The 24,967-nt window shown below is 48.0% G+C and overlaps 1 protein-coding gene across 1 annotated transcript in view; it reads left to right on the top strand.

Annotated features, from left to right (window-relative positions):
• The window catches only part of FGD5 (FYVE, RhoGEF and PH domain containing 5), a 124,317-nt gene that overhangs the window by 67,268 nt on the left and 32,082 nt on the right, over window positions 1–24,967 (top strand). The window contains exons 4-10 of the mRNA XM_030801878.1: window positions 4,375–4,433; window positions 4,545–4,575; window positions 20,685–20,845; window positions 21,114–21,270; window positions 21,913–22,000; window positions 23,592–23,642; window positions 24,192–24,250. Of these exons, the coding sequence (XP_030657738.1) occupies window positions 4,375–4,433; window positions 4,545–4,575; window positions 20,685–20,845; window positions 21,114–21,270; window positions 21,913–22,000; window positions 23,592–23,642; window positions 24,192–24,250 (606 nt within the window). The remainder of the gene's footprint in view (window positions 1–4,374; window positions 4,434–4,544; window positions 4,576–20,684; window positions 20,846–21,113; window positions 21,271–21,912; window positions 22,001–23,591; window positions 23,643–24,191; window positions 24,251–24,967) is intronic.

Genomic DNA, 24,967 nt, shown 5'->3' with positions numbered 1-24,967 from the left:
GCCCCTGTAATAATACAGTGATGCTACACTCCCCTGTAGCTCTTTACTGATTACGAAGAGCTTTTCCACCCACAACCCTTTGCTGTCTTTGTGTGACAACCTCTGAAGCAGTGGTTCTCAAAACTTTTTGGTCTCAGACCCACCTCCCCTCTTAAAAATGATCAAGGTCCCCAAAGAGTTTTTGTTTCTATGAATCACATCTCTTCAATGTTTACCACATTAGAAAGTCAATCAGAAAATTTTGAAACATCTTTTAATGCATTTTAAAATAACAAACCCATTACATGTTAATATAAGTAGCACTTTTGTGCAAAAAAAACCCCCTGTTTTCTAAAACAATCAAGGAAAAACAGGGAGAAGAGTGACATTTTTACAATTTTACAAATATTAATGTCTGGCTGAACAGAAGGTAACTGGATTCACCTATCCGCTTCCCCACTCAGTTGGTTGGAATTGTTTTGGTTGACTTAAGTGAATAATATCCAGGTTCATACAGATATGTAGTTGGAAAAGGGAGGACCTTACATACCTCAGAGGTTCTCAGGCTGTATTTTGGGAACTGATGTCCTAGAAGGAGGCTGAGCACCCAATTTTACAGTTGGAAAAACTAAGCCATGGAGACTGAGGACCCAGATTCTTGACTCTTTGTGTGACCCACTGTCTAACACTGAGGTTCCCTGGAGGAAGAACTACCCCTCCCGACCTGCTCGGGTCCCAGAATAGCCAAGTGTTGAACCAGCTGGTTTGCTGGGGACCAGGGAGGAGGCCGGTGGCCCTGGGGACAGCCTCAGGCAGGGGCAGGTGGCCTGATATTAACACCCATAGCTTCAGTCTGAGAAATGCCATGGCAATAGCATGGGCCTTGGCACCCCCAACCCCCACGCTCCTGGGAGGAGCCCTGTTCCCAGAAGCCTGTCCCTGGACGCTGCCGTCAGCCTCGGAGTTCATTTCCTGGTTAAACAAACATCTATATTAAATGGCCCAGTTGGGCAACGCCCAGAAGCAGTTTCTGCGTGCCTTGGGCATACAGCCTGCCAGGCCTCCCCGTTGGCCGCCTGGCGAAGACACATCCATCATCGCAGAGTCACTGAAGCAGGACTGCCCCGTGCGTCCCACCCAGAATCTGCACGTCTAGCAGGAGGGGCTGGGTGGGACGTGCAGAGGGGCCCGTGTCTGGACCCTACCAAAAGCCTGTCCTCGACAGCTTGGAGATTGTAACAGTGGTAATGATGGCAACTCCAGAAGTTTGGGTATGGTGTGACGGCTGCCATCCATCATCTCATCTCATCCTGGCAGGATAGGAACGCTCACCTGTTTGCCAGAGGAGGAAACGGAGGCATCTGAGAGGGGCTCGCCCATGGTCACACAGCCACCCATGGTCTTGTTTGGGGGAGGATCCAGGCATCTTGACTTCCAGCATAGTTGTCTTTGTGCCATTGTGGCGACATTCTGAGGATCCAGAGTGAGGAAGGCTGAGTGCAGAGGGGAAAGCCCAGGCTGCTCTGGTGTGTGTCTGCTCTGATGAAAAGCGCAGCAGGATAAAGATGGGGCAGGGGCCCTTAACCAGGGGTGACGTTTTGCACCACCCCAAGCCCTAGGACATTTGGCAGTATCTAAAGACATTTTTGGTTGTCACAGTGGGGGTTGAGGGAGTGGAGGCTCCTATTGTCATCCAGTGGGTAGAAGCCAGGGATGCCATTAGTTATCCTGTAAATACATAAGAACAGCTTCTACAGCAAAAACTATTCTTCAGAATGTCAGCAGTCCAAGATGGAGAAACCCCAGGTTGGAAAATGATTTGGGGTGTTCTTTAGGTCAGGCAGTCATGGATGACTGTGCTGAGGTTGTGACTTTTGAGCAGAGACCTAAAAGAACCAGAAAATACAAGTGAAAAGATCTGGGGAAGAGCATTGCAAGAAGAGGGAACAGCACATGCAGAGGCCCTGAGTCAGGAAGGCATCCTCAAGAAGCCAGTGTGTGAGACCGGGTTGGTTATTCTCTACCAGATCTCAGACAAAAACACTGAGGCTCAGAGACAGGGGCTCGCTAGAGGTCATACCATGAAACAGTGCTGGAGCTGGGTTTGAAATGGATGTGATTGATTCCAGAGTCCATTTGCTTTCCACTGTCTCTGCTGCTACTGTCAGAGGAGTGGCCCAGCCTTCATTTTGCAGTTAAGGCCTTTCCCCTACTCGACTCTATACATTTTTTTTTTCCTTCTTCTATCCCTGGTTACTTGGTTTTGTTCCTGGCACCACCTCAGTGACAAAAACAACAAGGATAATGATGGCCAATAATTCCATAGTACTTGCCATGTGCCAGGCACAGTTCCAAGTGTGAGAGATTCTCTATATAGACACTCATCTGATCCTTATGACATGCATATGTGCTGGATACTATTTTCCTATTGTGCCCATTTCACAGGTAAGAAAATTGAGGCACAGAGAGCTAAATGACTTGTTCAACAAATAAGAGTTAGAGGCAGGAAACTGCCTAGTTCCAAAGCCCATGCTTTTTTTTTTTTTTTTTGAGATGGAGTCTCACACTGTTGCCCAGGCTGGAGTGCAATGGCGCAATCTCGGCTCACTACAACCTCCACCTCCTGCCTCAGCCTCCCGAGTAGCTGGGATCACAGGCGCCCGCCACCATGCCTGGCTAATTTTTTTGTATTTTTAGTAGAGATAGGGTTTTGCTGTGTTGGCCAGGCTGGTCTCGAACTCTTGACCTCATGATCCACCCGCCTCAGCCTCCCAAAGTGCTGGGATTACAGGCGTGAGCCACTGTGCCTGGCCTCAGAGCCCATGCTTTTAACCACAACACTATGCAGTGACTTTCTCAGCAGTGATTTTCTCATCACTAGAGTGGATCACTCACTTGACGAGTGGCTCCTTAAGTTTAGTAACACGCAAGGTTTAGCACAGAAGGGAATTTAGAAGTTAGTTTGTCCACATATGGGGAAACTGAGGCTTGACCTTGAAAGTGATTTGTGTAGAGTTGTACCAGGAGGCAGGTGTTCCCAGCTGAGTGCCCTCTGCTCTGCCATGGGCCACCCGCTGCCAGCTATGCCTGCACATTCACAGCCTCCCCTGTCTATTTCGTCAGGCCACCACAGCGTGTCTTTGCATTTCTGGATCCCAGCCACTAGTTGTGTCTGATATCTGGCAGGTTTGGGGCCACCTAGCAGGAGCCTGCTTGTGGCAGAAGGCCCAGGCATCTGTCTCAGCCCAGCCCATCCTTCCTGTTTATAGACATAATCTCAGTCTATTTCCAGGTCACATAGGTGTGGAAACTGGGGCTCAGATGGGTTAAATAGCTCACCATCTGAGGTCAGCCTGCAGAGTTAGTGCTTCCGAAGGGGAATGAATGTGTGCTTGCTCACTCACTCACTCACTCCTCACTCACTCTTTCAGTCAACAAAGAGAACTACCATATGCTAAGCACTGGTCATGCAGAGGTGGGAGTTTCTGGTCCCTGTCCTCCTGGAGAGATGTAATTGTTTCACAGTAATGATAAGTGTCATGAGAGGGGGATGCTCAGAAAGGATGCCTAGCCCAGCCCGTTGAGCGGGGAGGATCAGGAGAGGCTTCTTGGAGGAGGTGCTGCCATAGCTAAGTCTTACAGGATGACTGTGAGTTAGCCAGGTAGAGGAGGGGGAAAGGACACTGAGGGAACAGCATGTACAAAAGCAAGAGAAAAGAGAGAATTCCTCAGTACAGGGAACCACAGGTTGCTCAAGATTGGTGGGGTCATGAAGTGGGATATAAAGGTCATGCCATCATCATGGCCATTGAGCATTTACTAAATGCCAGGTGCCATGCTGGGCATTAGCTCAACAACCTTCAGAGTTAGGTGCTGTTAAAATCTGCATTTACAGCTGGGCTCAGTGGCTCACACCTATAATCTCAGCACTTTGGGAGGCCAAGGTGGGTGGATTGCTTGAGCCCAGGAGTTCAAGACCAGCCTTGAACTGGTCAATGTAACGAGACCCTGTCTCTACAAAAAATTTTAAAAATTAGCCAGGTGTAGTGGTACATACCTATAGTCCCAGCTACTCAGGAGGCTGAGGTAGGAGCATCGCTTGAGCCTGAGAGTTCGAGTCTGCAGGGAACTGAGATCATGCCACTGCACTCCAGCCTGGGTAATAGAGCACGACCTTGTCTCAAGTAAAATAAATACATTTTTAAAATAAAATCCACATTTACAGATGAGGAAACTGAGGTGCAGAGAGGTTAAATAAGTTGTTGAAGAACATACAGGTTATGAGTGCCAGGAAATGGTCTGAGAAACGCTTGGAACTTGCCTCCAGCAGCATGGTGGCCTCTTCCAGAAACCACTGATGCCTGTCCCACCTGATTGCTCTCTTTCCTCCCACAGCTGGAAGGACAGTCCAGAGCCCTTGTCATCGCACAGGAACTGCTATCTTCAGAGAAAGCGTGAGTCCCCAAGGAGCTGCCTGTGGCCTTGAGCTTATAAACAAAACGTCACCCTCCTGGGCTTACACAGGATGGGGATTAATGCAGCCTCAACCCTCTTTCCCTCTGCAGATACGTGGAGATGCTCCAGCACTTAAATCTGGTGAGTTAATCATTTTAATTGTCCAAAACTAATTGCCCTTTTACAAGTCTGTGATATAAGAGGCAGGAAAGCAATGTGGAGACAGAGGTGATTTCCATTAACAGAGGCCTGGCAGCAGGCAAGCACTCACCGAGGCTTTTCAGGGAAGTCCGTCTCCTGATTAATGTGCTTCCGGGGGCAGACAGCGGATGCGTCTCCTTGCTCAGGGATGGGGTGCGTGGGGGCATGGTCTGAGGTTTTGGGCAGGATGTTTGAGGTTTCCTTAGCCCTCTTGCTGAGAAAGGTAGGAAGAGGACAGTGGAGTGTTTCTGGGCATTGCTATGTGTGAGTTTGTGTATGTGAGTTTGTGTACTTGTGTGTGTGTGATGTTCATGTTCGTATGGAGAAAGTGTCTGCCTGGTGACAGAGCAGCTGAGGGTATCAAGAGTCTTCCTCAGTCTCCTTAGCGTCAGGGCGGTAGTGCCTGAGCTGGTGGTGAGGGGCTCCTTTGGGCTTTCAGAGGAAAGGAGGCCAGACTTGGGGACAGCCTGAACATCAGGCACTGCTCCCCTTCGTAACTCACAGGACAGCTTGCAGAGTGTGCCTTTGCAGTCAGCTCAATTCAGTTCAGTAGACATTGTTTTGAACTCTCGCTGCGTGACAAGAACTGGAGAATGGGAAGACAGGTCAGACAGGGCCCTTCCCCAGGAGCTCTCTGGCCAGCAAAGGGGACGGATGAGGGGGGTGACCAACAACCTTGGGCAGGCTTCCCTGAGGAGGTGATGTTTGGGGCTAGGCCATAGGGAAGCGTGAGAAGAGGGCACAGCAAAGACTCGGGAAGTAGGGGACCATGGCGGACTCAGGCTCCCTGCTCCTTTGAGCTCTCTCTGGGCAGTTTGCACTCTTGCCATGGTTGAGCATTGGATTCTATGGTGCTTTGAATCATTCAACATCTTCAAGAATGTCAGAGCTGAGAATGTGCACCTGGACATTTTGTAGGTGGTGATGTGGAAGCCCAGAGGAGGTGACATGGCCCGCGTCACACAGTGGTGGAGCCAGGACAAGCGCCGGGTCTCCTGGCTCCCAGGCCACTCCCCTCGCATTCACTGGGTGTTTCTGGCTGCCTTCGGAGCTCCATGGGGCAGGCACCATCTCTGGGTGTACCAGCACACTCAACACCAAACCAGGCCTCTTGCTGAACCCAGCTGAGGTCCCTATCAGCAATGTCACCCTGGCATCACATCCCTGCGTGAGCTGATAGCAGCCAGGACCCCAGGAGGGTAGATAGAGCACTACTCTGGTCTGGTGCTCTCGGCCCCTCATTTTTGTCCCCGCAGGTTAAAAGCCTTGTGTGCACTCTTGAACCCCAAAGCCCTCAAGTATGAAATGTACCAGCCCCCATTCAGCTTTTATACCTAAAAGATCTATTTGGCAAAGGCCTGAAGAATCAGTTTCCCATTTTTTTTTTTCTTCTCTCTCCCTTATTTCTGGGCTGACAGCATGACAGAGGGGCTGGACAATTTTGTTTTATGACTTTTTAAGAGGGTTTTAACTGGGAAACTTGCATCTATGTTTGCTCTGCTTCCTGCCAGTTGGAAAGACATTGAAGCCCCTGGTAATCCATAATAATATCCTAAGGATGGGGTGAAGGGAGAGCCCATAAAAGTCATCACTCAGGCCAGGCGCAGTGGCTCATGCCTGTAATCCCAGCACTTTGGGAGGCTGAGGTGGGCTGATCACCTGAGATCAGGAGTTCGAGACCAGCCTGGCCAACATGGTGAAACCCCATCTCTACTGAGAATACAAAAATTAGCCAGGCATGGTGGTGGGTGCTTGTAGTCCCAGCTACTCAGGAGGCTAAGACAGGAGAATCACTTGAACCCAGGAGGCGGAGGTTGCAGTGAGCGGAGATCGTGCCACTGCACCCCAGCCTGGGTGACAGCGCGAGACTCTGTCTTAAAAAAAAAAAAAAAAAGTCACCACTCAGAAGCTGGTTGCAGGAAGTCGTGGGGTCTGGAGCTATATTTTATCATATCAGTGCTTACAGGGATAGAGGGGGCAGACATCTCACAGTGTGACTCCAGGTCCTAGCTAGGGACATGAGTCTTAAAGGAGACCCATAGACTTTGGGGCAATCTTCACCACTCCCCGGCTTCGAATCTATCCCTGGTTGCTAAGCTTGGCAAGTTCTTCAGAATTTCCTCTTAGAGACTGGTGCTGTTGAGATCCCAAGGCTGTCCAGTGATGAGGAGGAGCTGACGGTGCCTCCCAAATCTCCCCAGCAGGAAAGGTCCTGGCTTCATTGTGCTATTGTTGTTGGGGGCGGGGAGTGGCCTTCTGTGTTTGAGGTGCAGCCCTGTGCTTGTCACATGGTAGCTATAGCTAACTCAATGGCTTCCATGAATTCTAGTCATCCTGATGGCCACAGTCCTGGGTTTGTGTAGCCTATGGGCTCCATAGGAATGGAGTTTACATTTTTAAACATTTGTGAAAAAAGACAAAGGAGAATATGCAACCGAGACCAAACGTGGCTCACACAACTTAAAATATTTATCATCTGGCCCCTTACAGAAAAAGCTGACTGACTTCTGGTTTAACAGCTGCCTTCCATCCTTCCAGGAACCCAGTCATAAGAACGTTCCTCACCTGCCCATCTGTCAGTCTCTACCCATCCACCTAGCCAGCCAGCCTTTCACCCACTCATCTGTCATTGCATCTATTAATGCATCAAGTGACACAACCATGCACTCATTCACTCCCAATTAATCTACTACTCAGATGTCTACCCACCTATCCAACCATCCGTCTGTTCCTCATCTACCCATCCAACCAGCAATCCATCCATTCATCTATCCATCTGAATTGACCATTCATTCTGGAAACATCACAGGATGTTTACTGTAGGCACTGAAATAGGTCTTGGAGCCCCAAAGCTGAATAAGGCTCAGAACCTACCCTTGAGTAGGTTTCCTTTTGCAGGGAGAGAGGGTGAAGGTGGCGAGGAGAAATCAGTATGTGAACAGACAATTTTCATTACTCTGTGTAAGTATAATTTGCAGAACTGTAGTTTTATGCAGAATCTGCAGGGGCGTGAGAGAGGGAAAGACATATGCAGGAAGGTTTGCGGAAGAGGTGCCATTGAGATGGACTCTCAGGGAGTTCACCAGGCCAGGGTAGTGGTGGAAGAGGGCGTGTAAAGTAAGGGAGTCAGCATGAGCAAATGCTCACAGGCTCATGGGGCTCATGGTATGTTTGGAGAATGACACATCATCACACATGGTTAGAACATAGAAAATTTTGGAAAGCCAGGTAGGAGGTAGGATCAGGGATCAAGTAATGGATCCCCAAATAAGGCTAGGACCAGATCGAGAAGTACCAAAAATGCTGGGCCAAGGAGCTTATGCCTTTCCTTGTATATGGTGAACAGCTAGAGATTTTGAACAGGTGCGGTGCCTGGAAACCTTCTATCCTCTGTTTTTTCATCTAAAAGAAGTCTCTCCTAGAAGAAGCCAAAAGTTCCTACCAAGCCCTCCTTTGGGCTAAGGCATTCAGAAGGCCTGTTCAGAAGCCAGTTTGCTGATTGGGAGATAACTCTGGAAGTTGTCACCATCCTGCCCCAGGAGAAGTTTCCTCACACAGGAGGCCCACATGACGGGGCCCCTGTCCACCTCTCTGGCAGTACCTCCTTTACCATTTACTTCATCACTGCCTTCAGCCACACTGGCCTTCTTACTGTTCTTCAGATACTACGAATGCATTCACATCTCACAGTTTTGCTCTTCCCTCTACTGGAATGTCCTACCCCTGATCTTCCCGTTCAGGTCTCAGTTCAAGTGTTACCACTTCAAACTAGTGGTGCCCCAGAACTTAGTGGCATAAGACAAGCATGTTGTTATGCTCACAGATTCTCTGGATTAGAAATTTGGACAGGGCATGGTGGTGGGAGTTGGTCTCTGTTCCATGATGTCTGGGGCCTCAGCTGGAAGACTCAAAGACTGGGGGTGACCTGATGGCTAGGAGCTGGGTGATCCCAGCTCCTAGTGTCTTCATGTAGGGAGCTGAAGGCCCATGGGAAGTGACCAACTCAGCATTCCACTGGAGGCTATATGATCAAACAGCAAACTGTTTGTCATGAATGCAGGATATGGGCAAACTCATGGCTGCACTGCAAACAAAAACTTTGCTGGAGGCATTCACTCCCTGGCACTGAGGTTATCTACCACGACATCTAGAGAAGGCAGTCTTGCAAGCCTACTCTGGACCGAACAGCTGACCCCTTCTTCCACCTCCCTCCTCACTATCTCTTTTGCCTAATAAATACAGAGGGCTGTGTAAAGCTCAGGGCCCTTGTCCACTAGAGGCAAGGTGACCCCTTCTTTCAAATATACTCTTTTGTCTCTTTTATTCCCGCGTTCGCCCCCTTTGTTCAGTCCCCCTAGGTCTGTGCGGGTTACATAGTAGACAAAAGAGTATATTTGGAAGAAGGGGTCAGGGGGCACCTTGCTTCTAGTGGACAAGGGCCCAGAGCTTTACACAGCCCTCTGTATTTATTAGGCAAAAGAGATAGGAGGGAGGTGGAAGAAGGGGTCAGCTGTTCGCTCCAGAGTAGGCTTGCAAGACTGCCTTCTCTAGATGTCGTGGTAGATAACCTCAGCGCCAGGGAGTGAATGCCTCCAGCAAACCTCCTGTCGGCAGGCGCAGTCGTGAGTTTGCCCACATCCTGCATTCATGATAACAGTTTGCTCTTTGATCATATAGCCTCCAGCGGAATGCTAAGTTGGTCATGTCCCACGGGCCTTCGGCTCCCTACATCTTCACTCACACATCAGGTGGTTGAGCCTGCCTGTTGTCCGAGACTTAAACTGGAAGGTTGGCCAGAACACTTGTCTGTGGCCACTCCATGTGGTCTCTGCCTACGTGAGTTTGGGCTTCTGCACAGCATGGTGGCTGGGTTCTAAGAGTAAGTGTCCCTCTTGAGCAGGTAGAAGTGCATGGCATTTTTATGATCTGGCCTTGGAAGTCCTATAGCACCACTTCCACCATACCCTATGAGTTAAGACAGTCACAAAGGTCTACCCAGGTTCAATGGGAGGGGACATAGTCTCTCCTATTCAATGGGAGGAATATTAAGCTCACATTGTGTAAAGACCATTGAGATAGGAGATATTGTTGTGGGTATTTTTGGAAAAGACAGTCTACTACAGAAGTTTTTCCTAAACATTCTGTGTTGGTTAGGAATTGTGTTTGACTGCTAGTAACAAAAACTCAATTACGATGACTTAAGTAATTTAGAGATTCTTCTTTCATGTGAAATAAATCCAGAAGCAGGAGATCCAGGTCAAATTTGGCAACTCCACACAGTCTCAGGGACTAAAGTTCCTTCTGCAGCATCCATTTCCAAGGTTTCTCATGAATACAGGATGGCTGCTGCAGCTCTAACCATTGCATCTATATCCCAGGCAGAAAGAAGGAGAAAGGTAGAAAAGCAACAGGTCATGCCTCTCAGCTGGGTTAGTCCCCTTGAAAGCTCCACTTGTCAAACTTCTCCTTTCATATCCTTGGGTACTCCTAGTTGCAGAGGAAGCTGAGTGAAAGCTGGGTTCATCTTGGTGGCTCTGCTTCTTATGTGTTCATCCTGGGGCCTAGGCTGAAGGGGCAGCACGTACCCTGGGAAGCTCTTCCCATGGCGATGGCAGGAGAAACAGCAGAGGGCTTCTTAGAATCAAGTTCACAACTGGCACATCATCCTTTCCACACACACCCCAGTGGCAGCAGCAGGTGCCATGGCCAGGCCCAAAGGCATAAGGGGCAGGGACGTGTTCTCCCCTCCGATGAGGCTGTGGCAAGGGTGTGGACACAGGGAGGGTGACATGCTGTGGGTGTACTTCCCTCCTCTGCACTCTGTCGCACACCTCGTTTTCTTCACACCACCTTTCCCTGTTTGAAATTACCTAATTTATGTATTTGTGACTGGTTATGTTGTGTTTTCATTTTCATGCAGCTCACAATACTTTCTATTAATAATCCCCTGTGTGATTTCTTCTTTGACCTATGGATTATTTAAAACTGTGTCGTGTAACTTCCAAGTATTTGAGTGTTTCCCACATCTCCTGCTGCTGATGTCTAATTTATCCTTCTGCTAATCCCATTGTGGTTGGAAAACATATTTTGTATGGTTTCAGTCCTTTTAAATTTATTTAAATGTATTTTATGGCCCAGCATACACCCTAGCCTACCTGTAGAATGTTCCATGTGTATTTGAGAAGGATGGGCCCTCTGCTCTCGTTGGTTGGGGTGTTCTGTGGATGCTGCGTAGGTCAAGCTGACGGATCCTGTTGAGTCTTCTGCATCCTCACTTTTTGTCCATTGTTAAGAGAGGCGTATTGACCTCTCAGCCATGATTATTGGGTTGTATGTCTCTCCGTCAGTTGTCAGGTTTTGCGTCATGTGTTTTGGGGCTCTTTTTAGGTGCTTGTTTGCTGTCTGCCTTCATCACTAAACTCTGAGCTCCTTGAGGGCAAAGAGCTGGACCCGTACCCTTGTTCCCAGTGGCTTATGATGCCTGGTACACAGCTGATGCTCAGTATGTATCCAGTGAATGAGTGATGGTGGAGCAAGTTCTCCTCCCAGCAGTCCTATCCTTTCTTCAGTCAAAAAAACATTCCTGCCAGGCATGGGGGTGCATGCCTGTAGTCTTAGCTACTTGGGAGGCTGAGGCAGGAGAATCACTTGAGCTCAGGTTGCAGTGTACCTTGATCGTACTTGTGAATAGCCACTGCATTCCAGCCTGAGCAACATAGCAAGACCTTGTCCCTAAAAAAAAAAAAAAAAAAATTAAAATAAGAAAATAATCTTCCTGAGCACCTGGTCTGGGTGACGTATCAGGGAGTGACGGCAGGGAAGGTCTCTGCCCTCAAGGCACTGATGGTCTAGAGAGAAAGATTGGCATGAAAAAGAACAATAGTAACGCAGTGGTGGGGGCTATACGGAGGTTTAGGGGCTTGAAGGAGGCATCCAGCCCAGTCTTCTTGGAGTTAGAGAGAGATGCCCAGAGGAAAATGTGTTGAATAGCCAGGTGAGGGTGCAGTGAAGAAGGCTGTGCCTGGCAACGGGATCAACATTTGCAAAGGCCCAGAGGCCAGTTAAGAGTGGCACATTTAGGCCCGGTATGGTGGCTCGCACCTGAAGTCCCAACACTTAGGGAGACCAAGGCGGGAAGATTGTTTAAGGCCAGGAGTTTGAGACCAGCCTGGGACACAGTGAGACCCCATCACTAAAAAAAAAAAAAAAATTTTTTTTTAGCCAGACATGGTGGCTCATGCCTATAATCCCAGCTACTTGGGAGGCTGAGGTGGGAGGATCACTTGAGCTTAGGAGTTTGAGGCTGCAGTGAGCTATGAGCATACCACTGTGCTCCAGCCTGGGTGACAGAGTGAGATCCTTTCTCAAAAAAAAAAAAAAAAAAAAAAAACCACAGATGCTCAGGTTCCGCCCTCGGAGATTTTTACTTAATTGATCTGTAACAGCCTAATCATTGACGTACCAGACATTAAGCACAGTCGTGAACAAATCTGAAGTCGAAAACAAGTGAATGAGGCACACTGCTCTCTCTTAGTTAGAGGGGAGGTAACAGAAACATGCAGGATACGTGAATAGTCTGACAATGCAATATTTTGTTGCTTTTTCAGACTGGCATACATGTAACCCAGCCCCAGCTGTGCAGTAGGTGCCCAGGAGGGCCAAAGTCCTCTGGCTAAACATGGCGTATTTTCTAAAAACCTCCATTTTGCTCCAGATACATAATGTTAAATAAATTAAACTAGATACGGATATATTTCAGAGACTAATGTAAAATATGCATTTTTTTTAAGTTAAAATAATAGACTTCAAAGACATTTCTGAGATTAGAGTAGCTCCCTTCAGGATGTGACCCCAAATTTCTGGAGTAGGACACTTGAGAGGCCCTTAGACTGACTGCTGAAGTAACCCAGGAGGGCCCCATGAAGGAGGTGGTCTTTAAAGTAGCTTTGAAAGATCAGCAAGATGTATATTGGATGATGGAAGTGCAGAACAAAGACACAGAGGCCGGAGAAGAGGATTCATAGAAAGCAGTAGTTCTCAAAGCATAGTCTTCAGACCAGCAGCGTCAGCATCACCTGGGAAATTGTGAGAAATGAAAATTACCCTGCCCCAGCCAAGACCTGCTGAATGGAAACTCAGGCGGAATGGAGGGTGGGCAGCAATCGGTTTTCCTAAGCCTGGCAGGTAATTTGGATGCACACTCAAATTGCAGAACCACTGTTACACAGAAGTGAGCAGTAAGCTGCAGAGGTAGCTGCACCAGCTCCTGCAGGGACATGGTCACCAGGCCAAGGAGTTTAACTTGGTGCTGAGGGTAGGAGGGGCCACGAAGAGTTTGGAGGATAGGTGAAAAAAATGGGGAGCCCTTGCTTGTCTTCCCTCCCCCAGGGGCGTATGTTTGTACACTTGTAACTCTCGCCCAGATAGAACATTTCCATCATCCTAGAAAATTCCTGTCATATCCTCCCAAAGGTTACCACTGTTTTGCTCTCTGTCACATGAGATTGGTTTAGCTTGTTCTTGGATGGAATGGAATCATAAATTATGTACTGTTATGTGTCTGGCTGCTTTAGTGCAACAGTCTGTGAGATTTAGCCAGCTGTTCATGGGTATCAGTGTTCTTTGGTAGGGATAGCCCATAGTCGGGTTGTCTGTGCTCCTGTGCATGAACACGTGGATGGCTTCCAGTTTGGGCTGTTAGAAAGCTGCTGTGAACGTCACCATAAACACCTGAAGTCATTTCTCCTTGGTATTTACCCAGGAGAGGAATTGTGGGGTCACAGGATAAACATAGACGTAGCTTTACTAGAAACTGCCAGATAGGTTAACGAAGAGGTCAAAACAATATATTTCCCCTCCAGTGTATGAGACCAGTGTTTGTTCCACACTCTTGCCAACATGTTGGTATTGTCGGCCTTTGTACTCGTGGCCATTCTGCCGATTGTGTAGTGGTGTCTCCCTGTGGCTTAATTTGCATTTCCCTGATGATTAATAAAATTGAATCCTTTGTTCTGTTTATTAGCCATTTGGGAATGCTTTTGAATGTTTCTTTTGCTTTTTTTTTTTAATTGAGATATCTTATTTGTATTGCTCTTAGAAGCTCTTTAAGTATTCTGGACACAAGTCCACCTTCAGATCTGGGGATTGTGCATATTCTCTCAATCTGTGACTTCCTTACCCAGTTTTTTTTAACAGCTTCATTGAGATATAAATCTCATATTGTATATTTCACCCCTTCAAAGTGTAAAATTTCATGGTTTTCAGTATATTCTCAGCGTTACACGATCATTGCACACACGGCCACACACTCCGCCTGAACTGTACTCCACCCCTCAGCTCCTCTTCTGCCTCAGGACCTTTGCACCTGCCATCCCTTCTGCCTGGGATGCTTACCTCTTGTCTCGACATAGGCACTGCCTCCTTGGAAGGCTTTCCCTCAGCCAAGCCAGGTCTCCCTTCTCTGGTTTGCTGGGTCCTATGCTTTTCCCCATCACAACATAGGCCCCTGTGTTGAAATAATCTTTTTACTCATGGCTTTGGAACAATTACCCAGACTGCAAACTCTCTGAGGGCAGAAGTGCATCTCTCCATGCTCCCACTGTTTCCTCCGGGCTTGGTGCAAAGCAGGCACTCCGAATATTTGCTGAATGAGTACAGGAATGAGGATGGGTGCCTCCTACCCACTTCCTCCCTCTCAGATGGCTGCCAGGACCCCCAGGTGTGATGATAGGCCCAAGTTGATGAGTTGATGGGACAGCAGAACCCTTTCAGGGAGTGATGGATGGTGAGACTGTCACTCAGCACTTCCAGCCAATGCATGAGTTTTAAGAACGGATGTTTGTGGCAATTCTGATTACACTCTAGTTTTTGAAATGAGTCATGTTGGTGATGGCCATCCTTTCAGGAAAGGCTCTGATAGCTTCTGTACAAGGACATTCAGTTTCTCTTTATGGCTTAGCTATGTGGCCTCGTCATAGGAACACATATACCTTTATCCCAGAGAGTCCATTCATTAGTTTAAGACTCAGCCCCTCGAGGGTTTCTGACATTCACGTTGGGGCTAGAGGTTTCCCAAGACCTTGAATTGTGCTGGACTGGGGCTGGCCAGTCTCGGGCAGGAACCAGCTCATCCTCCCTCCTTGGGACTGCAAGCCAGGGTGGGCCATCCTCCGTGTGCCCTCCCCATAGTTCCGGGCAGAGCAGGCTATCAGCAGGAGGTCAGCACAGGACAGGATGAGGTGTTCAGGAAGCACGGACCTTTTTAAACTCCACATCTGCTCTCCTTGTCTGATGGTGCAGGCTCACGCCTCTGGGCAGATGTTGGAGGCACAGTGCGAGGGGGTCTCTCAGTCTCTACATCTCACCCTGGAGCCCTTATTCCTTCTCCCTTCATGCCCCCTCCCTCCTTCCCTCCTTCCCTCCTTCCCTCCTTCTCTTCCTCCCATTCTCCCCTTCTATCTCTCTCTCTTTCTCTTTCTTTCTCCCTCTCTCTCATATCTGTTCACTGGATCTGTTTCCTTGTTTTTCTTTTTCTCTCTGTCCCCGTTTCCCTCTCTCTGTCCCATCCCACCTCCCTGTCCTCTTTTCTACCCCTCACTGTTCCCCTGCAGGGAGGAGTAGAAAAGCCTCTGGCTTTCACTTGGGGAGAGAAGGCCAGAAAGGCTTCCTGGAGGAAGGGCTGGCCATCCTCTCTCTCAGGCACTTTCTACTTTTCAATCCTTATATACAAAAGACCTTTATTTATTTTATTATTTTTTTTTTTTGAGACATGGTCTAGCTCTATCACACAGGCTGGAGTGCAGTGGCACTATCACAATTCACTGCAGTCTCGACCTCCCAGATTCAAGTGATCCTCCCACCTCAGCATCCCAAGTAGCTGGAACTATAGGCGTGCACCACCATGCCTGGAGAATTTTTATATTTTTTGCAGAGTCTCGCCATGTTGCCCAGGCTGGTCTCCATCCAACTCTTAAGCTCAAGCAATCTTCCCGTGTCGGCCTTTGAAGGCGCTGGAATTACAGATGTGAACCACTGCATCTGGCCTAAAGAAGATCTTCCCAGCAGTAGAAACTATCCAGCAGGCCAGGCGCGGTGGCTCATGCCTGTAATTCCAGCACTTTGGGAAGCCGAGGCGGGCAGATCACCTGAGGTCAGGAGTTTGAGACCAGCCTGGCCAACATGGTGAAACCCTGTCTCTACTAAAAATGCAAAAATTTAGCCAGGCGTGGCAGCAGGTGCCTGTAATCTCAGGTATTCAGAAGGCTGAGGCAGGAGAATCACTTGGACCCGGGAGGCAGAGGTTGCAGTGAGCCGAGATCGTGCCATTGCACTCCAGACTGGGCAACAAGAGCAAAAATCCATCTCAAAAAAAAAAAAGAAAAGAAAGAAAGAAAACTGACCAGCAGTGGGATGAAATGTCTTGCCCCATAGTGAGCTCCCCATCAGGGAGACAATCCAACAAGGTAGAGGAATCATCTTTCCTGAGTGTTGAGGGTGATTTGAACCTCTCCATTTGGGCAAGAGTGCATGATCTCTGACCCTAGGATTTTCCCAATATGCATTGCTCCACAGCTCAAGGTGGTTTCAGGATTACCCGCCCCCACTCCAGCCGTGTACTTAAAACTGTAGAGCTAGGCCTCATGCAAGAGCAAATATATTTGAAGATAAAATATTTTTCTTGTGAGAAAGAAACCTTATATTCTTTATAAATTTTTATTCTTTAATTTATTAAAAAATGCATCATAGGTGTACATAGTTTCAGGGTATGTGATCATTTAATATGTTTATATAATTTGTAAAGAGCAAATCAGTGTACTTGGAATATGTGTCACCTTAAATATTTGTCTTTATGCTGAAAACATTCAAATTATTCTCTTCTAGTTATTTTGTTTATTTATTTATTTATTATTTATTTATTTTTTAGAGGCAGAGTCTGACTCTGTCACCCAGGTTGGAGTGCAGTGACATGACCATAGCTCACTGCAGCCTGGAACTCCTGGGATCAAGCAATCTTTCTGCTTCAGCAAATACCTGGAACTACAGTGATGCACCAACAAGCCCAGCCAACCTTTCAAATTTTTTGTAAAGACGGAGTCTCACTATATTGCCCAGGCTAGTCTTGAACTCCTGACTTCAAGTAGCCCTCCGGCCTTGGCTTCCCAAAGTGCTGGCATTATAGGTGTGAGCCACCATGCCTGGCCTCTTCTAGCTATTTCAAAATGTACAATCCATTATTGTAAACTATAGTTGCTATACTGATTTATCTAATATTCGGTCTTATTTCTCTTTCTTTTCTTTCTTTTTTTTTTTTTTTTTTGAGACAGAGTCTCTGTTGCCCAAGCTGGAGTGCAATGGTGGTACAATCTCAGCTTATTGCAACCTCTGCCTCCCAGGTTCAAGCGATTCTCCTGCCTCAGCCTCTCGAGTAGCTGGGATTACAGGCACCGGCCATCACACCTGGCTAATTTTTGTATTTTTAGTAGAGACAGGGTTTCACCATGTTGGCCTGGTTGGTCTCGAACTCCTGACCTCAGGTGATCTACCTGCCTCTGCCTCCCAAAGTGCTGGGATTACAGGTGTGAACCACCGTGGCTGGCCTTATTTCTTTTATCAAAACGTACATCTGTAGCCATTAATCATCCTGTCTTCATTGCCACCCCCTTCCCACCTCTGGTAACCACCAGCCTACTTACTATCTTCATGAGACCCACTTTTTTAGCTACCACATGTGAGTGGGAACATGCAGTATTTGTCTTTCTGTGCTTGGTTTATTTCACTTAACAGAATGACTTCCAGTTCCATCTGTGTTGCTGCAGATGAGAAGATTTCATCCTTTTTATGACTGAATACTATTCCATTGTGTATATACGCCACATTTTCTTTATCCATTCATCTGTTGAGGTGTACTTAGGTTGAATCCATACTTTAGTTATTGTGAATAGTGCTGCGAAAAACAAGGGGGTGCAGCTATCTTTTTGATATATTTAGTTTTCTTTCTTTTAAATATCTAATCAGTAGTGGAATTGCTAGAGCACTTGTTAGTTCTTTTTTTTTTTTTTTTTTTATCTTTTTTTGAGACAGGGTCTCACTCTGTCACCCAGGCTGGAGTGCAGTGACACAGTCATGGCTCACTGCAGGATTGACCTCCTGGGCTCAAGTGATCCTCCTGCCTCAGCTTCCTTAGTAGCTGAGACCACAGGCGCAGGTCCAGCTAATTTTTTTTTTTTTTTTTAAGATATGAGATCTTGCTATGTTGCCCAGACTGGTCTTGAACTCTTGGCCTCAAGTGATCTTCCCAGTAGTTCTATTTTTAGTGTTTTAGGAACCTTCATACTGTTCTCCATAGTGGCTGTACTATTTTACATTCTCGCTGACAAGGGTTCCCTTTTCTCTGCATCTTTGCCAACATCTCTTATTGCCTGTCTTTTTGATAAAAGCCATTTTAACAGGGGTGAGATGATACCTTGTTGTAGTTTTGATTTGCATTTCTCTGATGATTGGATGTTGAGCTTTTTTCATATACCTATTGACTATTTGTATGTTTTCTTTAGAGAAATATCTGTTTAGATCTTTTGCCCATTTTTAAATCGGATTATTTGGGCTTTTTTTGCTATTTGAGTTGTGTGAGCTCCTTATATATTTTGGTTGTTAATCCTTTGTCAGATGAATAGGTTGTACGTATTTTCTCTCATTCTGTGGGTTGTCTCTTCGTTGATTGTTTCCTTTGCTGTGCAGAAACCTTTTAGATTGATGTAGTCCCATTTGTCTATTTTCACTTTGGTTGCCTGTACTTTTGAGGTCTTGTGCAGAAAATCTTCTCCTAGTCCAATGTTCCAGGGTATTTCCCCAATGTTTTCTTCTAGTTGCTTCATAGTTGGAGGTCTTAGATTTAAGTCTTTAATCCATTTTGATTTGGCTTTTGTGTATAGTGATAGATAGAGGTCTAGTTTCATTCTTCTGCATATAGTTATTCAGTTTTCCCAGCACCATTTATGGAAGAGACTGTCCTTTCCCCAGTGTATGTTCTTGGCACCTTTGTCAAAGATGAGTTGGCTGTGATTGTGTGGATTTATATCTGGGTTCACAGACAACAAGATCTGTTTTTTGTTTTGTTTTTCGTTTATTTGTTTGTTTGTTGAGACAGGGTTTTACTCTGTCACCCAGGCTGGAGTGCAGTGGTGCAATCAGAGTTTACTGCAGGCTTGACCTCCCAAGCTCAAATGATCCTCCCAGTCTCCCAATTAGCTGGGACCACAGGCACCTGCCACCCTATCCAGCTAATTTTTGTATTTTTCATAGAGATGGGGTTTTGCCATGTTGCCTAGGCTGATCTCAAACTCGTAGGTGCAAGTGATCCCTCATCCTTGGCCCTAAGTGCTGATATTAAAGTGCTGATGTAAAAGCCGACAAAATCTTATACTCAGAAAAAGCTAAAGACTCCACCAAGAAACTAATAGAACTGATAAACAAATTCAGCAAAGTTGCAGAATACAAAGTCAGCATACGAAAATCAGTACGTTTCCATATACCCAAAGTGAACAATCTAAAAAAGAAATCAAGAAAGCAATCCCATTTATCATAGCTACAAAGAATATAAAATACCTAGGAATCAGTTTAACCAAAGAAGTGAGAGATCTATACAAGGAAAACCATAAAACACTGATGAAAGAAATTGAAGAGGACACAGACAAAAATGAGAAGATGTTCCATGCTCATGGATAAGAAGAACTAATATTGCTAAAATGACAGTACCACCCAAGGCAATTTATAAATCCAATACAATCCCTATCAAAATACCAATGACGTTCTTCACAAAAATAGAAAAAAAGTCTTAAGATTTATATGGAACCACAAAAGACCTCCAACAGCCAAAGCAATCCCGAACAAAAAGAACAAAGCTGGAAGCATCACACTACCTGACTTCAAAATTTACTACGAAGTTTTAGTCACCAAATCAGCATAGTACTTGCATTAAAAATAGGATACATGGAACAGACTAGAGAACCCCGATGTAACTTTTTTTTTTTTGAGACGGAGTTTTGTTCTTGTTGCCCAGGCTGGAGTACAGTGGCGCGATCTCGGCTCACTGCACCCTCTGCCTCCTGGGTTCAAGCGATTCTCGTGCCTCAGCCTCCTGAGTAGCTGGGATTACAGGCGCCCGCCACCACACCCAGCTAATTTTTGTATTTTTACTAGAGACAGGGTTTCTCCATGTTGGTCAGGCTCGTCTTGAACTCCTGACCTCAGGTGATCTGCCCGCCTCAGCCTCCCAAAGTGCTGGGATTATAGGCATGAGCCACCGTGCCCACCTCCCATATATAATTTTTATATTTATTAAATTGAGTTTAGTTTTAGAAGTACATTGATCATGATAGATTTTAGAAAATAGAAACAAAAAGATTAACAGTTCATTCCTAATTCTATACTTGTGACACAGCCACTCTGCATGTTGTCCTGTTTTCTTTGAGGTTTCTCCTTTGCTCACTTTTTACACAGTATATCAGGGTGTGGAAACAGCTCTGCACCCCTTCTTGATTGCTGAACACTATGATGTGAATATTTCTACATAGCCACCACCTTTATCATTTTTAGTGACTGCTTAATATACCATAGGGTGGATGCCTATAATTTCCTTAGACTTCGTTTTGAAACTACATAGCGCATGAACCTCTTCAAAGATGGATAATGAGAAAGCAAAACCTTCTGCTTCATTATAGAAGGAATTACCCAATCTCTCCCCTATCTTGTAAAAGAAGAGTGTTCACCAAGTGACCACAACGAGAGGAGAGTGAGTGTGTGTTGAGCCCTGCTCTGTGCCAGGCGTTGGGTTGGGTGCTCTTTGGGTGTCAGCTCAGGCAGCCCTGTCGTCGCCAGGTGCATGTGGTCATCTCTGCTTTGTAGGTGAGACTGTTGGGTCTGGAGACACTGGCTTAAGGTCTCACTGCTGTCTTCACAGATGCCAGGGCTCCAAAGCGCCAGGGGAAATCTGCCAAGGAGGACTTGTGCTCAGTCCTATCAACCTGTGGGTAACAGGCCTTTTGGTGTTTCAGGATTTCCACGGAGCTGTCATGAGGGCCTTGGATGACATGGACCATGAAGGCAGAAACACATTGGCCCGGGAGGAGCTGAGGCAGGGCCTGAGTGAACTCCCAGCCATCCACGACCTTCATCAAGGCATCCTGGAGGAGCTGGAGGAAAGGCTGTCAAATTGGTGAGCAGTCCCTGGACCCCCAGGCGCCACTTCTGTTGCATTGGGGGAATGGAGACGGATAAAAACACCACCATATGAAATGGTATCTCCATTTGATGGACGGGAAAGCCGAACTCAGAAGTGTTAAGTCATTTGCTCAAAGTAAAACAACTGTGCAAGGGTTGAGCTGGGATCTGCACCCAGGGATATGACTCCAGGCCCCCGCTTCTAATCCTGTGTTGGTTACAAGGCTGAGTTCTCACTGTCCTATCCCCATCCCTGGCTGCAGGGAGAGCCAGCAGAAGGTAGCTGACGTCTTCCTGGCCCGGGAGCAGGGGTTTGATCACCACGCCACTCACATCCTGCAGTTCGACAGGTACCTAGGTCTGCTCAGTGAGAATTGCCTCCACTCTCCCCGGCTGGCAGCTGCTGTCCGTGAATTTGAGGTGGGTCCCTTGGTCCTCTGAGACCCTGCTGTAAGGATGCAGGGGTTGAGGTGGGCGAAGGGCTTAATGCAAATCAGTGGGACATCTCGGTAGGTCTGGGCTGGGGAGCAGACAGGGAAGACCTGGCCAGAGGGATGAGAGGATGACCCATCAGGAAGGAGAACCCAGGATCCAGAACATCCACTGTTGGGCAGCAGATGACAGTGTAGTGAGTGCCACTCACAGTAAGGGTCTCGGGTAGTTTTCTTGTCTCAGTTGAAAAGCATCAACCAAGCCAGAGCCCCAGCCATGGCGTGTTCAAGGAAATTCCCAACACTAGCCACAAACTGGGGATCCAGTTTTCCTGGGCAGAAAAAGGGGGAGCTTTCCTCCATTGCTAACATTAAGAGCAGAGCAGGGACTAGGAGAGGCTTGATACTGAGTGTAGCACCAACTGGGAGCATGATGGAGTGAGCAGTTACAGCAGGCCGGGCTAATCCAGGAGGGCTTCCCGCAGGAGGAGAACCTGGTTTTGGAGATGAGGGAGAAGTTCAGCTGGCCCGGGAAGAGGTGTGGATGGGACAGTGTATGTGGGCTGCTGTGAGCATGGTGCCCTCAGGAGGGGTTTCTGATAAGGTTTTTCCTCTCCTGTCTTGAGAGCAGCAGAGTGTACAAGGAGGCAGCCAGACTGCGAAGCATCGGCTGCTGCGGGTGGTCCAACGCCTCTTCCAGTACCAAGTGCTCCTCACAGGTGGGCCCCACAGGAGGTCAATGGGGACTGAGGCAGCGGGGCAGGGAAGGCCCCTGAGGAGGGGTGGAGGGGACTGTGGCGACCTCGCCTCTCACCATGGCAGGCAGGTGTTGGGGAAGGGTGGCCTCTGCCTTTACCTTTCCCTCCAGTTGAGCTTTGAGCCCCCTGAACCACCTCCTGCCATCTTAGAAAGCTCCCTCCAGCGGCCACCCCCCATCCTAAAACACAAAAACCCAACGACACCCCTCCCCAGCTTGCACTTCCTCCCTGCCTCAGCCGGCCATCTCCTCATTTCACTGAAGCCACGCCTGTCATCAAAGTCCTCCTCATGGCCATATGAGTGGACATTTTCAGCCTTGGACCTGCTGGACCCACGACCACTTCCTGCTTCTCGAGTCCTTTCCTCCCGGGGTTTCTGTGGTATACTCTCTCCCACTTCCCTCCCATCTCTCTGTCCCTTCTCTGTCTGTGCTGGTGGCCTCCCATCTCCACTGCCCCATAAACGTCAGAGCTTCTCAGGGCTCAGTCCTGGGTCCCCTTCCCTTCCCTCTTTATGCCCTTTCTCCTATCTCTGCCTGCTGGAAACACCCACTCCTCTGTTCTGAGCTCCAGACCCATTTATTCAACTGCCTCCCAAATGGACAAAGACGCCTGCCCTGGGCAGCTGATGTCCTAATGCGAGAGACGGACAGTACATATGTAGGCATGGATATGTAATTCCAGGTAGCAACTGGGGCTCCTCAAAAATATATTAGGGCCAAGGACTAGAGAATTCATTCATCTAATCCAAGAACTATTTATTGAGCACCTACTATATACCAGGTCCCATGCTGGATGCTGGAGATGCAGCAGTAAATTGAAGAGCAAACTCAGTGACACTGTAGAGCTTACACCCTAGACAAGCAAACAAGAAAGCCAAAAGATAGTGTCTGTTAAGAACTCTTAAGAAAAATAAAGCAAGTTAAGGAGACAGAGGGAACAGGGCTGCTGTGTTAGCGATCAGGGAAGACCTCTCTGAGGAGGCGGCATTGGACAGAGATCTCAGTAAAGCGAGGACATGAGCCATATGAAGATCTGAAGAGAGTGCCAGGCAGAGGGAACAGCAAGTACAAAGGCCCTGGGGTGGGAACAAGCTTGGCACATTCAAGAAAGCCATCATGGCCAGAATAGAACGAGCAGATGGAAGAGCAGTCACTGGGGAGGGGCTGGAGGATGTGGAGCCTGGAGAGTATGAATGCATTACACAACACACTCGGCTGTGCTGATTGCCACGCCTGTCGCCCCCAGTGGGCTGTGATGGATTCACCTTGTTGTATCTGTCTCCAAGGCATGGCCCAGTGCCAGGCAGGTGCTCAGTGGGTATCTGTTGGATAAGTGAGGGACGAGCAGCTGTGGCAGCAATGCTGACAGTGGTCCTGGGGGCCTGGTTTCATGCTAACATGGTATTGTGATGCGGCTAGCAGGGGAGAGAGGGTAGATGCCTCATTCTTCTCGAACTTCCAACTCTGGCAAGAGAGGGGGTGGCCACAGTTGTGGGCAGGAGGGGCTGACCTCGCCAGTAGCTGACTCCTGGCTCTTGTCCTGCCAACAGACTATTTAAACAACCTTTGTCCAGACTCTGCTGAGTACGACAACACACAGGGTGAGTCCAGCATGAACGCGGAGGGAGGTACTCAAGCCTGCTCTGCCTCCTTGTGCCAAAGCCTGGACCCTGCCCCGATTCCAAGGCCCAGGACGTAGTCCCCTCCCCACCAGCTGGGTGGGTTCTGCATATGACACGTCTGGGACTTCTGTGAGAGCCCCCAGCTCTTCTGAGATGGGTCCTCCGTCACCTAAGCTGTGGGGACATCCTAGGATGGGAGGACATCCCGTCAGAGGGGATGGGGGGGTCACCAGAATTTGGTGATAGGAGGGGTGGTGCCGGGTCTGAAAAGCTCACCACAGTCTCCCTGTTTCCTTCCAATTCGATGTGGCTGTCCCTGTGTATCACCTGCCAGGGTGGTCCCTATTATAACATATTCAGTTTACAGCCAGGGAAACTGAGGCATGCATGACAGTGGTCAAAGCACTGTCAAGGTCACTTAGGCAGTAGTGGCCAAGCTGGGCTTGAGGCCTGTGACCTGACACTACAGTGGGGAAAATTGACGCCCCTCTTGCAATGGCCCAACTCCTGCTCTGTGTCCCTCCCCAGGTGCACTGAGCCTCATCTCCAAAGTCACAGACCGTGCCAACGACAGCATGGAGCAAGGGGTGAGTGCGGCATGGTGGCCCCCTTCCTCAGACACGGGTTCCAGGCACCTCCCCACCAGCTCCGGTCAGCCTTCTGATGCCCCACTCCTAGGGGCTGCAGGCAACCATCTCTCTTGTGGGACTCTGCAGAGAGCCATGGGTTCTGGCTCTGACTCTTGATGTGTGACCTCAGGTACTGTGTGCCCCTCTCTGCGCCTCCGGTTCACTGTTCAAACAATGAGAGGGGCTGCAGACTTGTGGAGACCTGATAAGCAATGCCCCGACTGTGGTCTGAGGCCACCCGCATCAGCACCTGGGGTGCTTTGTAAACTCCTAGTTCCTGGGCACACCTTAGATCTTCCCAGTCAGAGCTTCTGCATGTAGGATCTAGAGAACTGCATTTTTAACAAGCACCCTGGGTAAATGTTAGGACTACAAAAGTTTGAGAATCACTAGTCCACTAGAATACGTGGCTCTAAACACAGATTTGATTCTGACTGTATGTGACTCTGTCTGCTAGAGGGCAGAGTTGATCCTGCATCCCAGCTCCATTCAGGTGGTCACCAGGGTTACTTGCGTCCGCATGCTCACTGTCCTGCTAAGCTGTAGGCATGCCAGCGCTCTGTGTTGAGAATGGTTCCAAGCCTGAGTCCTAGGTCACTGGAAAAGAGTTCAGTGACCAGGTAGTCACATCTTCTGCAGGCACAGAAGGGAGATGATAGCCATGTGTGCCCAGGA

Source organism: Nomascus leucogenys, chromosome 21 (assembly GCF_006542625.1).
Source record: "Nomascus leucogenys isolate Asia chromosome 21, Asia_NLE_v1, whole genome shotgun sequence".
Lineage (NCBI taxonomy): Eukaryota > Metazoa > Chordata > Mammalia > Primates > Hylobatidae > Nomascus > Nomascus leucogenys.
The sequence above is the reverse complement of the archived record's forward strand: the minus strand, read 5'-3'. Positions and strand labels throughout refer to the sequence as shown.